The sequence below is a fragment of the Tetrahymena thermophila genome (genome assembly GCF_000189635.1).
Source record: "Tetrahymena thermophila SB210 genomic scaffold scf_8254752, whole genome shotgun sequence".
NCBI classification, from domain to species: domain Eukaryota; phylum Ciliophora; class Oligohymenophorea; order Hymenostomatida; family Tetrahymenidae; genus Tetrahymena; species Tetrahymena thermophila.
In genome coordinates, this window is record NW_002476512.1 from 510,389 (window position 1) to 526,049 (window position 15,661).

Here is a 15,661-nt window from a genome sequence, read left to right on the forward strand (position 1 = left end):
ATGGATAGTAACAATTAAAAAGTAGATAAAGTTTTTGAGAATTTTCTGGTTATGGGTGTTAATACCTAGGCTAAAGGTATCAAATATTATTGAATGGACAAAATTTTTAATGCCATCGTTTTTTTTGCAAATAATAGATATCACCTATGAAATGATAATAAACAAATAAAATGACCTTTCTATTGATGTAATCGATATAGTTCCTAATGTACCTTAAAAAGATATACCTCATTATATATTAGGGATGAAGGAGGTATGAGTTTGATAATACATTTTAGATTTCGTATTGAAATTATCTATTAGAATCTCTAATATTCACTTTATAATACCTATTTAAATATCTAAAAAAAGTTTCTGTTTCCTGATGGATTAAAAATATATGATGACAAGCTGAAAGTGATTAATTGTACTGATTAATTCGACACTTTGAAGTTAGAGTAGTAGTTTTGCAAGTAATATGAAAAGATAAATTAGATTCATAGAAAGGATATTATATTTCATTTCGTTAGCACTGATGAGTATAAAGTTAGAAGATATTGCACAGCCTTAATTTTCCATGTAAAAATAAATTAAATCTATAAATAAATCTAATAAATAGGTTTTTTTAATAGTATATTTACCAACTATAATTAAATTTGTGAATTAGTTGGAATACTTTCAGAAAATTATTAAAAATCTAATTATTAAATATATCATCTAATACTGTTGTAATCTAATATCATATAATTAATAGGAAAAGTTCTACATTAAAAATGATTACAAATATACGTCTAAAAAGTAAGTTTGTAAAAGTATTCCAAAAATTCCTGTTGGATAGATCATCAAAAATCCACTTATCCTCGATGAAGATACTGATGTTATCTATATCCCTAAAGCTATATGTCTAATTTCAAGATTACCTTTCTTCTAGTGCCAAAGATAATTTCTGTACTACTACTATCATAACATCATCATGGGAAGAATTATTGGATACAGAAAAAGAATTATCCCTGTTCCTAATAAAATGATTAACATTTTTAATGGACTAATTTTGTAATCTGGTGTAAAAATGGCTGAAAAAATATGGGATAGTCATTACTATCAAATATCTCAATAGTTGGATAAAGTAAACTTTTTCTTTTATTTATTAATTTTTTATAGCTAATAAATAATTAAAAATGTATATATTTATTTATAAAGGACATAGCAATTTAGTACAAAGTGAAAGAAAATCATCTTAGTGAATTTTATTTATCATATATATTCCATCTCATGAATATTGTAGATGAAGACGTATCTTTTTCCTTATACAGGTGTTACAAATTAGACCAAGTCAAAACAGAGGATTTGATTTTCAAATTCAAGTTCTCATCAAGAGAAACTCTCTCTCCTGAAAATGTTAGCTATGGTCCTCTTCTTAAAAGAAATTTAACTTAAATAAATTTGTTAAAAATAATTAAAAACATATTGTTAGAAAGATTTATAATAATATTTTCAAGTAGTCCTGGAGAGACTGCTTGCCTAACAGAGTCAATATTAAAATTAATTTAACCATTGAGTCATGTTACTACTTATGTTCCCTTTACTAGTTTTCAAAATCATCTTGATAAGCTGCTTGAATCACTTGGTACTTCAGCTATTATAGGTTTTTCTTAAATTTATAAACAATAAGTAAATATTTATTTATTCATTTAGCTATTAAATTTATATCAAAATACATACTTTAATAACTAATTTAAAAGGTTTTAGAAAAGTTAAATGAAATAGATAAAAGTTAAAAATAGATTGTCATAGTTGATTTAGATGAAAACACTGTTGAAGAAGATGCATAATTTGTAAAATTTATTTGATAAAGATAAAAACTAAAATTTCATGTTTTTGAAAAATTTAGAATATTTAACTCCCTTAAAGACCAAAAGAAAAGCTAATAAAAGATTTAACTTTAGCTGAATAGGAATTCAAATCTTCTCGTGATAAAGTAAATTAATAAAATATTAATTTCATTATTTGTTTGTTTAATAAAATCTCTAATTAAATAAAGAATACGGCATGGGAGAAAGCAATAGTAGAAATACAAAAGGCCTTTTTTAACTTTGTTCTGTACTTTGTGAATAATGTTACTGAATTTTTCTATAAAGAAGTCGTATAGTAAATACATTATGCTTCTGAAGAAGAGTTAAATGCAATAAAAAATGATAAATATTATCTTATCGATGATAAATTTGATAAATAATCATATCTAAAAATATTCCCTCTTGAGGACTAAGTATTTATGAGAGAGTTCATCTACAATACCATGGTAAATATTTTAATAAACTCTCTTTTATTTATTTATTAAATATTATTTAAAAGATGTTTTCGTACTTTATTCAACAAATGTATGAAGTGATATATTTGAGATTATTTGATAAAAAATCTATTTTAGAATTTAATTAAAGCTTGGATATGGTCAAAAAAGCGAGATAATATTACAATGAAAACCTTGGAATATATCACTATCCTCCTTACATTGAATTTGATGAAGATTTTTTTACTCAAGAATTGTATAACTCTTAAAATTAATTCATATCTAAAATAATTAATCAGAAAGTAAAATATTCAATTCTATTTTTTAATATTTTAATTACTTAATTATAAACTTTAAATCAGGAAGAGCAGCTTTCTATTTATCCATATTTAGTAAAATGGTTAAAATATCTTGAACTTTATGAAATTGAAAAGCTCGATGGTAAAAAAAAATAAATTAAACAGACTTCATTTTGGCAAAGATTTTGGTCAGAAAACATTCTTCATTTCGTAAATGCAGAGCAAAGATAATAAAATAGGAATCAGTTAAACAACAATACAACATTATACAAAACACTTGATTAAAAAAAATTCTTAGACCTCTCAAACATTTTCTAAGAATACAATATTTCAAATTAAAATTTATCAAGTATTAGAATAAAATTAAATAATTAGTATTCTTGATAAATTATAAAAATAATTAAAAATAAAATAGCTTAATAATAATTAATTATAATAAATTATTTCATAAAAATTAGAATAATTGTATGTATAACCAATCTGTTTACTTTAATTAGTAAATATATCTTTCATAAAAATAATTATATGCATAAACGATATATTTTCAAATGTTAAAATTATTGAAATTAAAAATCTTTTTATATCTAAGAAATATTAAATTATAATTATACCTTAATTATTCTTTCATAAGCTAACTAAAAATTAAGCCCTTTCCTAATGAAGATCCTTTTTATCTACCGATATCATGTTGATATTGAGGAGAGGAATGGTGAAAATATTAGTAGATTTACATAACATTCCAACAAAAAAAGACTAAAATCAAAAAATAATAATGTAAGTAATCATAATTCCAAATTAATTAAATTTATTTTATAATCAGATTATTTTAACTTGTGAATATCTTTTATGTAAATTTAGAATATATTAAAATACAATTTAAGTAAGAAATACTTATAAAATAACATAAAATAATTATAATTATTTCAAATCTGTATTTTTTAATTTCTAAATATAATTTATAATTTAATGATATGGTACTTAGTATGAAATATATAAATTAATATTTATCAACAAGAATTAATTCTTTTTTATTTACAAAAATAGAATAAATATTTTCATTAAAAATTAATAAATGTTTCCTTTTAAAATATAAGGGCATCCTAAAAGCTAAACTTGAAAAAAGTAAAAATAAAATTAAAAAAAAATACTAATATCAAAAAACCAATTATCAGATATTTTTTTTTAAGCAAAATGATTTTAATTTAGTCATTTTAAATCGGAAATATATTTTATAAAAATAATTACATGATATATTAAAATATATTAATTGATATTTATTAATAAGAATTATTGAAATTAATTAATGCATATCGGTCAGTATTAATTATTTTTGCTTGCTTTAGCAAAAGAAGCATTTGAAATTCTTGATTGGTTCATGATTTTTGATGCATTTATTACAGCTTTTTTAGTTTTAAAAAGGTTTTTTTCAAAATAAAATCTATTTTAATATAGCTAATTTACATCCATTTTTTAATGATCTTTCCATTCTAGAATGCTCTTAAACTTGTGTGGTTTCTAACTCTTTTTTGACATTGTTGTATTTTTATAATAATCTGATTTTAAAATAAATAAATAGATGATTTGAGATATTTATCTACATTGCATATATATATATTTAATTACTTCTCAAGTTCCTATGTTCTAATTTTCTTTTGTTCTTCTTGTCCTGACTAAATTCTTTGTCTAAGGGCGTTTAATTCATTTTATTAACGTTATTTCATTTGTTAAATAATATTTCTGATTTTTTGGTTTCTTTGGAAATTCCATTTTTCAAATTCCTCCTTTTCAATTTAGAAAATTCTTTGCTAAATTTTGTGAGCTTCCATATATCTATATAAATATTTTAATAATTAATTGAAGTGTTTTTTTTAAATTACTTTTAAATAATTTTATGTGCTTAATTATTTGTTTGATGATTTTTTTTATTCAAATCTACAAAAAATTTTATATAGAAACAAAAAAAATTTAATACTCTTGTTGTTTAGCTAGTTGCTCTTCAGTCTTTCTAAGATTTAATAATTCAGCAGTGTCTTTTGGTTTCTAACCTATTATTTTTCATGTTGTTATATTCAAATTTCAATTAAATGAAACATACTTATTTGTTGATCTAATTCTTCTTAAATTTTTCTAAGTTCTTCTTGGTGTCTCATAACTGTTTCTCTCTCTACTCTCTCAGCTTCTTAATTGAATTCTAACATTTTTCTATCCCAAAATTCATTAAATTCATTGTATTCACTCAAATGAGCCTTTTCAATTTCTTGTTTCTGTTTAAATTATTTTTAAAATTAATTATCATATACGCTCAAAATTAAATGTTGCTCATTTAAATTGTAATTTAATATATTGCCTCGCATTAATGGCGTTATTTCATCTCAGTTTTAGATCTCTTCTCGAATTCAACTTTTAACTCTGCAAGTCTGCGTTTTGCCATTTCTGCTTCAACATACTTACCACTCTTTTCGCAGTTTTTTTAATGTTCAAGCAACACTTCCCTAAATTATTAAGTAAATTTAATATAAATTCTGAGCAAAAAAGACATTAAAGTGTTTAAAATTTATATTTGCTTTCATTATATTGCGGTATGATTTGAAATCAAATATTTCATCTTTCACATTTAAAATTTATTCTATTAAATTATAAAAAAATAAATTGTCTTTACATATATTCTTCAATATCACCTTCAGGTTGAGGAAGGGAATTCTTTGATTTTTTTAAAGAAGAAGATGGTTGTCTCATATTATTACTAATTTTATTTTAAAAATAAAATATATTTTTTATTAAGATGAGATGTTCCATACGCATAAGGCATATTTTCTTCACCATTATATTATAGTTGATGCTATTGTTATTAAAACATTTATTATTGGTATAGTTCATCCTATTAATGCATATCAGGATCCATTTCTTAATTCTTTTTAAATAAAATAAATTTAATTATTGATTTTTGCTAATATTTTCTGTTTATCTTAACAGCTGAATTTATAAATAATTTTATAATTACTTTTATCTTAGAAAATAAATATATCAACCAACTAAACTAGAAACAACTATCAAAGTATTAATTTTTTTTGAATTTTATTAATTTATAAATTTTTGTATTCTTGGTTTCCTTTTTTATTTTAAAATAAACAGTAAATAATCACATATTAACAATTAGATGGTTAAATTTCTTATTTTGATTTCTTTTTTTTTGAACATAACAAAAGAGTGCAGTTACTAATGAATGAATAATTAATTAATTTTGATGCTTTGCTTTCATTCTATTATTTGATAACACACATAAAATCAAAGCATTAAAAATAAATTTTATATATCAGCAGCCATAAAGATAGATATAATGAAATGAATAGAATCAACCAAACAAAAAAAGATATTTTTATTATATTTTTTTAGATTTGAATGATATCATTTTTTTGCAAATCTATTATGTTTTTTTGAATGAAAAACTTGAAGTAAATAAAAATATGGTAACATAAATTATTTATTGTATGAGCTTGTTAAATTTTTCTGAAGAAATCTAAAATCTAAATCTCAAATTCAGTAAAATTATTTAGATATTTATTTACAATCTATAAAATAATTTAAAACTTGTTGATAATTAATCGAAGAAAATTTGTAAACAATTTGTATTGACAAAAAAACTAATTTTTTTGATGAAGTAATTCATGATCAATTTATAAGTAAAAATACATTGAAAATTCTCAGGGGAGATTTCTTATCTAAGTAACTATAATTAGGATTATCATAAATTTGAAAGAAAAGAGATATACAAAATGCAATATAAATTATATAGAAAAAATTAATTATTAGCAAATAATTATTGACAAATATTAATTAAAGTGATAGAAAATAAATTTTTTTATTATTAATTATTTTTCAAATATCAACACCATGCTCAGCACCCCATTTTCTAACGATTTTAAATATGTATTCAACCTATTTTAATTCAAATTTATTAACAAATAGCCTAATTAACCAATAATATGATTTACTTATGGATTGTTTCCTGCACTTCTTAACATGTTAAGGACTTCAAGTAAATGTTCAGTAGATTCTTTTTCTGCAACAACCATTTAGAATACACCTAGATTAATTATTAAATTAAAATTATTTAGTTTTTAAAGTATTCAAAAATTTTTATTACCAACAACTGCTCCTCTAAAGGCATCTTCGTAGTCTCTTTCAGAATCTAATCTTTAAATTAAATCAAATGCCTTAGCTGAGTAATAGAAGTGACCCATTTTATAGCAATCGTTTGCAATAATTTATAATAATTAGAATGTCTCTGTTGATGTTTCCATATTGATGTACAAGTCCCAAGCAAGTCTTATATATAAAATTAATTACTCTATTTAATATAAAGAGATATTAATATAATTACCTTGGTTTTCCATTCATAATATATGTGCGTGTTAACCAACGAATGAAGCAATCATCGTTTCTATAACGTTCGTTTTACACAAGAGAGAAAGCTTCCTCAGCTTCTTTATAATCACCATTTCCTGCACAAGCGATACCATAATTCCAATTGAAATCATCATCACTTTGATAATAGTTTTTAATAGATTTAAGGTAAATCAAAACTTCTTCAAATTATCTTAATAAGAAAAAGCATGAAGCCATGCATTAACGACCAGGTATGGTATCGCATTCACTGGAACTTGAACCAACTAGTTAGAACAATTATTGAGCTATTTTAAGTTAATCTCTTAATTCGTTTTCTTGTCCAAGAACAGCATGTACAACTGCTTTTATTATATATTCTCTAGGGATGGAAGGTTCCATGTCCTTAACTAATTCAAAGGCTTCTTTGAAATTTTCATTTTTTAAATGATAGATAACTAAATTTAATCTAGCTTCAGGGAAAGCGTCAACCAAAGGGGGGAAAACCTATTCAATTGCAATAATGGAAAATATTTAAATTACTTGATTTTCAATTTATGTTAAAGTTTAATTATTGTTTTTGTGAAATTAGATAAAAAATTTAAAATTATAATTGAAATATATAATCAAAGTAAATTTCCTAGCTTTTAGAATAAAATATTTTGTGTAAAAATTCTTTAAATTACTTATAAAGCATTTTCTCCGTTTCTGAATACTGCTAAGTTATGACGAAGCAAATCATTATCTTCAAAAAGATTGCTGCCTTCATAAGCACTGAGTAAAGGCTTAAATGTTTCTTCAGCGGTTTTACCAGAGAATAGTTAGAATTAGTTTACTGCTTTTAAGTTAGCTGCTATAATAGAAGTTGGGTTTTGATTAAGATAAGTACTCAAAATTTCAAGTGAAACATCATAGAAATCAAGTTTATAATAGCACAAGGCAATATATACATTAATTGCAGCAAATTCCTTATTTTCAAGCAATAATTTTTTATAAATATCAATAGCTTCATCATGATGTGAGCGCAAAAAATGAATAGCAGCCAAACATAATTAATCTTAGGTACTATCTGATAATTTGTGATTGTATTCCATTAAGCTTGCTTCATCATTCTTTTTATGAGCAATATGGAAAAGGATTCTGTTTTATAATTCACATTCAGGTCCTTTCAAAGCCTAAAGTAATAAAATAAAATTCTTAATTGCTTACTTAAAACATAATATCATTTAATTAATTATTAAGAAAATATTTTGCTTAAAAAATTGCTTATTCAATCATTTATTTATTCATCTATTCTTTATTTATTTATTTTTTTTATTTATTTATTTAACATTTCATTTTGCATTTTAAATTCATAGCAAATATTTTCGTTTTAACAATAGGTGCTTACTTCTCTTTTTGCTTCATCATAACTGCAAAGAGCATAAAGACAGCATGATTTATACAAGTGCAAATCTTTCTTGTAGTCGCTTTTTTTCATCATATCGTCATAGATTAAAATTGCTTTCCTATTTAGATAGTTTAATGATATATTTGTTAGTATTTTTATTCAAAGACGATTTTATCAGCATAATGTTTTATAAATTTTAATTAAATAGTCGCTTACTTATAGTCACCATTATGGAAACTGCAATAAGCATGCCATAAAGAAGTTTCATCCTTTACATCTGTAACTCTATTTATTTAAATAATTTAAAATCAGCTCATTTGTTTTCAAAAAAATTTAATTTATATTTTCAAAAATTTCAACTAATTTTGAAAACATACAGAGAAAAACAATCTCATCTAATTGATACCTTCTTTCATATTCTAAATGAACTATTGCACCAACCCAATCTCTGCTTTTTATGTAATCTTCTAAGAGAGGAATCTTATTCTCGACCTATTTATTTATTTTTGAAAAAAAACTTTTGTTTCATATTTTATTTTTTTATTTTGAAAATATCTTCTTTGATATTTTGATATTATGAATCGCAAAGATGGATGAATGAATGAATCAGACAACTCATAATGACAAAAAAATTGCTCCAAATTATTAATTATTGCTTATAGTAATTACTTTTTTGAATGTGATTCCACCAACTGTTTGCTTATTTGTTTTTGCTTTGGATAATGATGATCCTGGTCTATACATTTTATCTAAGTGATTATTTTATATTTGCTATTTAATAAGATAATGATCAAATACTTTTAATGTATATTTTTATAATAATTAATTTGTGTTTAAGTTTTTAAGTTGTGTTTTCTTCTCTTTTCTTTTATTTTTTAAAAAATTCAAATTGCCTAAATTTTATAAATTTTCTTAAAAGATGAATCAATTCTCTATATCAAATGATATTTGCTTGACATAGTTAACAAATCCTTTTAAAAAATCATGCAATATATGATTATATATTCTGACACTCAACATTTTCGTTTTATTTTTCTATTATCTATTTACAATCAATCATCAATCAATCAATCAAAATAAATTATTAAAATTTGAAAATATTTTTTTAAATATTAACGAACAATTATTTTTATTTTTTCTTTTATCAAACTTAATTTTTAAAATTAAAATTATTTTTGTATTTCTCAATTGAAATAAAAAATTATTATTTTATTTTATCACAAATCAAATTAAATTTGTGTTTGATTAATGTTTAATTTTAATTTATTTTTTAATGAAAATTAAAAAGAAGAAGATATTTTTTGCAGAGATTTACAAAACTAAATTAACTCGATAAGTAAATATGCAATAGATATATAAAATATAATTACAATTTGAAATAATTTTAATAAAACAATATAAGAAATGAATATAATTACAAAATTATTTGCACAGATTAGTCAAAATTTAATTTAAAAGCTCACTTACTTACTAATAACTTAATTACTTACTTACTTATTAACTAACTTGCTAACTTATATTTGTCATATCAAAACATTTAGTCTTAAATATACAGTAATTTTATGAAAGTAAATTGGTATGCTTGTTCAATCTGAGATCTCTCCTTCTTCCTATGATTAATTTTATAATTAAATAATTTAGTTAAAGTCTTAGCAGTTAAATTTGTTTACTTTATCGTTATTATTATCACTGTCTTTTGATTACTTAGTTGGCTTAGATTTCTCTTTTTCTTAGTAATACTTAGAGTCATGATAATTTTTTTATTTATGTTAATTATCGTGATGATGGTGATAAGAAGAGCTTGAGTGACCTGAGTGATGATTATTAGATGAGTAATAGTGATGATGATCTTTAGATGAAGATCTATTTTATTAACCAGAAGATTCCTAATGATGTTGAGAAGATTTATCAGCACTCTCTTTTCTTGAAGAATACTAAGAGTTATTGCTATTAGATCTTTGCTTGCCTGATGATTGTTGTTAATCAGATTCATGGTCATTTTTTTATCTATCTCTGCTTGATGAATATTTTTCTCCATCTTTATTTGATCTTTCAGAGTCTCTAGAGTCTCTTTGTCTATCTTGATCTTTTGGTTTTTCTTATTTATCGCTATCCCTTGATGGTTTTTTCGATAGGTTTTCATCCTTCTGATCCACTTCTTCACTAGATTTCTTTACAGGAGTAGATTTCTTTTTATCGGATTGATCATTTTGGTTTTATTTAGATTCAGCTGAGTTTTACTTTTCATCTTGTTTTTATTAGTCTTGTTTCTTAGGCTATTCGCTTGAAGCATTCTTTTCCCTCACATTATTGTTTTATTATTCCTTTTCTTCATGTTTTTAATGTTCGCTTCCTTAAGCTGGGGGCACTTCTTAACTTGCTTTTTCTTTTTCCTATTCAACTTCAATTTATTCTACATTTTTATCATTTTAAGAGGTGCTCTTTTATTATTTTTCCTCACTAATTATCTCTAACTATTCTTCTTCTTCCTCTTCTTCTATTTGAGAAGCTTTTTATTAATCTTTAATTTTATCATTATGTTGTTGTTGTTGTTATTATTATTATTCTTCTTCTTCTATTTTTTCTTCAATTCCTTCATTTTATTCTTCAACTTTATCTTCTAAAGCTTCATTTTCATTTTTAGGTTAATCAGCATTTTCTTTAGAAGAAATTTCTTCTTCTATTTTTTCTTCTTACTGAACAGTGTTATTAGCCTACTCAGGTTATTGCTCTTTTGAATCGTTTAGGACTATTGCTTCCTGTTGATTTTGTTTCTATTCTGAATCAGATTTTTTCTACTATTCTACAGGACTTTATTTAGCCTATTCCTTTTATTATAGTTCTTATTTTTAATCTTTTTTCTTGGTTTCATTTGATTAAACAGATTGCTTTTTTTATGCTGGAGATTCTTCTTGCTCTACATGTGAAATTTCTTTTTCACTAGCTAAATTTTATTAAGAAATTTGGCTGTGTGATTATGATTTTTATTCTTAATTGCTTTATTAAGAAACAATCTATTATTAATTTTATTATTAGGCTTACTTTGATTGATTCTTTTATCTTGAAACATTGCTCGTTTGTTAAGAAGATGAAAGATCATCTTAAGTATGCTCAGTTGCTTATATCTGTGATTCTTGTTGATTGGAACTTTACTCTCTTTACTCTTTTTACAAAGCTCTAGATTATTTTTAAGTTTCTTTTTAAGATACTTTTGACTCATCGTCTTCTTTGATTTCAATAGCTTTTTTAGCTCCTTTTCCTTTTTTAGGTTTTGCCTATGGTGGTTATTAGTATTGTTGAGCTTATTATTGAGCTGGTTGTTAGTTAGATGACTATTAAGGCTAAAGATAATTGCTAAAATTTAATTATTAGTTTATATTCATCTGTTACTGTTAAGCAGGCTGATTTTATTGCTGTTGTTTATTCATAAACTAGTTTATAATTGACTAAAATTGTGGAGATTAAAATATGGTCTAGAATTGAGGTTAATTCATAATCTATTACATACCTCCTTAACTCATTATATTTTGAAAAACTTATAAAACTTAATTAGAATTTATTTATCTTTGTTACTACGATTGTTATTGATGTTGCTATTATTGCTGTTAAAGTTGCTATTATTACTATTGATTCCATAAAATTGAAGGATTTTATGCTTATTGCATCATCATATTTCTTTGTTATTATTGATTTTAGATATTTTATTGCTAAAAGAGGTTTTGTTAAATCTAATTTTATGTTAATTGAGATATCTAATTTTAGGGTTGTTAAAATTATTGTTACTATTATTATTATTATTATTATTATTATGGTGGTGGTGGAAGCTATTATTGCTATGGCTATTATTGCTACTATTACTATTACGAAGGTACAGTTGGTTCGTTATCCTAAAAAATATTGTAAAATAATCAATTAAGATTAATGATAAAATTAATAATTTATTTACCCTTTTGCCTTCTCTAAGCTTTCTAGCATTATAGGTAGGATCTAATAAATTTTTATCAGACAAGCTTGAGTTATTTTACTATTAAAAGATAAAAGATTTAGCTTTGAAATTTTATTATAACGAAAAAAAAAAAAATACTTTTTTCATATGAATGTGATAAGCTATGGCTATGTGTGTAGAAGCTCTACTAAATGGTGCATCCTTGTGTTTATTTTAATATGATGGGAGCTAGAATCTACTATTATTTTATTAACTTGGTTGGTTGGCTTGGGCAGCTTATTACTATAATAAGCTTTGCTACAATTACTGTAATTAAGACTGTTACTATGAGACTGCTGGCTATTATTAAGGCTAATTTAACTACTAATGATGTTATAAAAGTAACCTTATTAATTACTATTATTGCTAGCTTCCTTAAGTAGAAGCATTTTGCAAATATTAAAGAGCAGGGTTATTTTATGTTAATTTTTGGAGTAAGGAAAGCTAACTGGTGGTCTGTAATAAGTGCTTTAACTAATTCGAGTCAATCCCATTAGCATTAGCTTATTCTTTTAAAATTATTGATTTTAGATAAACGTAAAATTGCTTAAAATGTATTCAATAAATGGCAAAAATATGTTACGCAAAGGATTTAAGAGTAATTAAATCAACTAATTAGTGCTCATTGAAGGATTGTTTCTCTAATTTCTATAAAAATCATCAATAAGGCTAGCTAAATTGCCCACATTACCTATATTACCCAAATTAAGAGCACCTAAGATTTAATTAGCTGATTGACTGGTATTATTTGCTGCTTAAATTAATGGTGCTGCTAAATTTCCAATTTCATTGTTCTTAATTTATTATTTTTGTTATGCAAAATTTTGCTACTCCATGAACTAAAAGCTCTAATCGTTGTTGAATCTATATAATGAATTGTTCTTTCCTTCAGGTTTTTTTTCATCTGACAAATCGCTTTCACCTATTTTGTTTATAAACAACATAAAATGTTTTTTATTAATTTTGTCATAAAAGGTATGCTGCTTAATAAATTAATAGTAAAGTTTTTCGATTGTAAATTTCAGTGAATAAAATAAAAAAAATCTTTATTTTTTTCAAAAAGTGAATTAATCTTGTGCATGAGATTGAAAAATGAATAATTAATCTATTTGCTTATTAATTGATTGATTTGTATTTAAATAGTAATTAGAAAAAGATAGAAATTTAAATTTAATTATAAATAAAATAATAAAATTAGGAAAATAAAAGATGAATTCGTCTACTTTAGAATTATTAATTAAATAATATTTATTTATGTCTCTATTGATTAATTTATAATAAGTGGGTACATTTTAAAAAGTGTTAACATTGCGTAAAGTTATCTATATTTGGTGCTACTACTTAGGCTGATTGATTCTTGATAACATTTAGTTTGTATTAAAGTTATTATGATAAAATTTTACTTACTAAGTTTAGTAAAAAAAAGAAGCTAAATAGTAGTAGCGATTATTATTTTTATTATCATCAAAATTGAAATCTTTTTCCAAATAATTGTTTTTCTATTTAATACTAATATTTTCTTGTTAATACTATAACAATGCCAATTAGTAGCTTATTATGCACTTTTAACATCCACTATTGTGGTAAATTCCTCTCTTTTATTTTCTAATTCGACTTTTAAAATTATTTTAACTAAATTAAGATTACCTTGATCTTCAACTTTTCTTTTTTTTACAAGAACATTGCCATTAGATTCATTATTAAATTATGAAAGATTTTCAGGATTGGCGTTGCTTGTATTTTGCTTTTCGTTGTTAGCGCCTTATGGTTTTAACTTAGTTCTGGTGGACTTCTTATTATTCTTTCTATCTTCTTTAGCACCTGTTTTATAAAACTTTTTAAATAACCTTTTAAAACGAGTTTATCAAAATTGATGCATTCATTATTCTATTCATTTATTTCTTCTTTATTTTTTCACAATTATAATTGCAGGCGGGAAGTAAAGAATTTATTCAAAAATTCTAAGGAATATAAGGGATAGATCTCTTTTATACTTTTAAGGCTAGTTTAATCCCTAGTCCTTCCGATTACATTACTTCCAAGCCATGATTCAAATTAAGCATTTCGTTTCTTCATTTGAGAAAGAAATAACTATAATTTGAAGCCTAGCGATTATGAATATTGCTGGCATGATTATGCATTAATATTTTATCGAAATAATTATAATTCAATACGTCTGTTGATTTCTGTGATCTGCTCAACTACAATTTTTATAACTTCCTAAAAATCCTCATCATGTTAATTGTTTTTCTTTTTCCCCTTGCTAGGAGGAGGTGCTTGTGCACTTTTTTCTGTTAATAACGCTCCACTGGACGCTTATTCTATATCTTAAATCATTTTTAAAAGATCTTTATCCTATTTAATTTATAGATTCTTTTGATAACTTTTAATTATTATTTTTTTTCTTTATATTCTTTTTTTTGTAATCACATTAGACCAAAATTAAATTATAAACATTATTTCTTGAAAATGCCGAAACGTTAAATTCAGAGCACATTCATTCATTCTTTAATTACATAATCTATACATAAACACATACATACATATATATATATATATTAATTATCATAATTTGTATTATTTTCGGATCTTTTGTATATTTTCAAATTCTATCATTTTTCAGTCTTTCTTGTCTATAAATGTTTTCCATAGTACTCCACTCCTTAGCTACTCTTACTTCTAAGGAGATCAATCAATCATTTATCTGGGTTATTTCTGCAACAATTGCTTGGTGTGAAACATAAAACTTATTAACCGCGCTACTTACTTTTCGATTATCCAATATCACATTAACTATCTAGGATTGATATTGATTTCTTTTCTTTTATTTTTTTTATAAGTCCAAAAATTTATAATATGATTATTAATAGGTTTTTGTTAATTAAAGCAATTCAATAGTAATTCAAAATGATGAATTATTTTTAAATTTATTTGTATTTAATAATATTTGCAATCTTTAAAAAGAAATTTTGACTTTTATTTCCCCTTACTTACAATTTGCCTAGTTTTTTATCAAATTTATAATTTGCATTCAATGATGCGCAATTTAATCTTTTTTTAAATTTTATCGTTGCCATTAAATATAATTTAATTTATTTTAAGTAAGTTTTTTTTTTTTACTTAATTAATTTTCTGATTTCTAAATAAACAATCTAAATAATATTAATGCTCATCTATTTATTTATTCATTCTATTAAGATAATCTTAACTAAAGCAAATACATGTTTATAAGTTTTTTGTTTATTTAGATAAATAAATTCATAAAGATTTAATTTATTAATTCATTCATTTTCATAAAGACATTTTTTTATTGAAAAAAAATAATTAAAAAAATATTT

The 15,661-nt window shown here is 23.2% G+C and overlaps 4 protein-coding genes across 4 annotated transcripts; 2 read left to right on the forward strand and 2 right to left on the reverse strand. All coding sequences in view use genetic code 6, as the record gives it.

The window, feature by feature from the left end:
- TTHERM_00112390 (DENN (AEX-3) domain protein) lies at nt 1-2,949 on the forward strand (the record flags this gene model as incomplete). Its single annotated transcript, XM_001010634.1, has 10 exons — nt 1-76; nt 138-253; nt 352-558; nt 734-1,105; nt 1,180-1,650; nt 1,722-1,814; nt 1,871-1,957; nt 2,021-2,278; nt 2,332-2,568; nt 2,629-2,949. 10 exons carry the CDS (start codon nt 1-3, stop codon nt 2,947-2,949), a joined length of 2,238 nt encoding a protein of 745 aa, XP_001010634.1.
- A 930-nt stretch (nt 2,950-3,879) lies between these two features.
- On the reverse strand, nt 3,880-5,647 carry TTHERM_00112400 (oxygen-in-dependent coproporphyrinogen III family protein, putative; the record flags this gene model as incomplete). Its single annotated transcript, XM_001010635.4, has 9 exons — nt 5,567-5,647; nt 5,364-5,476; nt 5,225-5,308; nt 4,913-5,057; nt 4,661-4,829; nt 4,538-4,610; nt 4,189-4,395; nt 4,027-4,118; nt 3,880-3,965 (listed from the first exon to the last, which is right to left on the reverse strand). Exons 2-9 carry the CDS (start codon nt 5,465-5,467, stop codon nt 3,880-3,882), a joined length of 960 nt encoding a protein of 319 aa, XP_001010635.4. The 5' UTR covers nt 5,468-5,476; nt 5,567-5,647.
- A 2,091-nt stretch (nt 5,648-7,738) lies between these two features.
- Nucleotides 7,739-8,910, forward strand: TTHERM_000112419 (hypothetical protein; the record flags this gene model as incomplete). The annotated part of the gene is made up of 3 exons (XM_012796234.1): nt 7,739-8,128; nt 8,331-8,617; nt 8,718-8,910. The coding sequence occupies 3 exons, from the start codon at nt 7,739-7,741 to the stop codon at nt 8,908-8,910; spliced, it is 870 nt and encodes a 289-aa protein (XP_012651688.1).
- Nucleotides 8,911-9,924: 1,014 nt separating this feature from the next.
- On the reverse strand, nt 9,925-14,795 carry TTHERM_00112420 (hypothetical protein; the record flags this gene model as incomplete). The annotated part of the gene is made up of 7 exons (XM_001010637.3): nt 14,498-14,795; nt 13,971-14,144; nt 12,907-13,245; nt 12,423-12,832; nt 12,285-12,362; nt 10,009-12,225; nt 9,925-9,948 (listed from the first exon to the last, which is right to left on the reverse strand). Exons 1-7 carry the CDS (start codon nt 14,778-14,780, stop codon nt 9,925-9,927), a joined length of 3,525 nt encoding a protein of 1,174 aa, XP_001010637.3. The 5' UTR covers nt 14,781-14,795.
- Nucleotides 14,796-15,661: the final 866 nt, after the last annotated feature.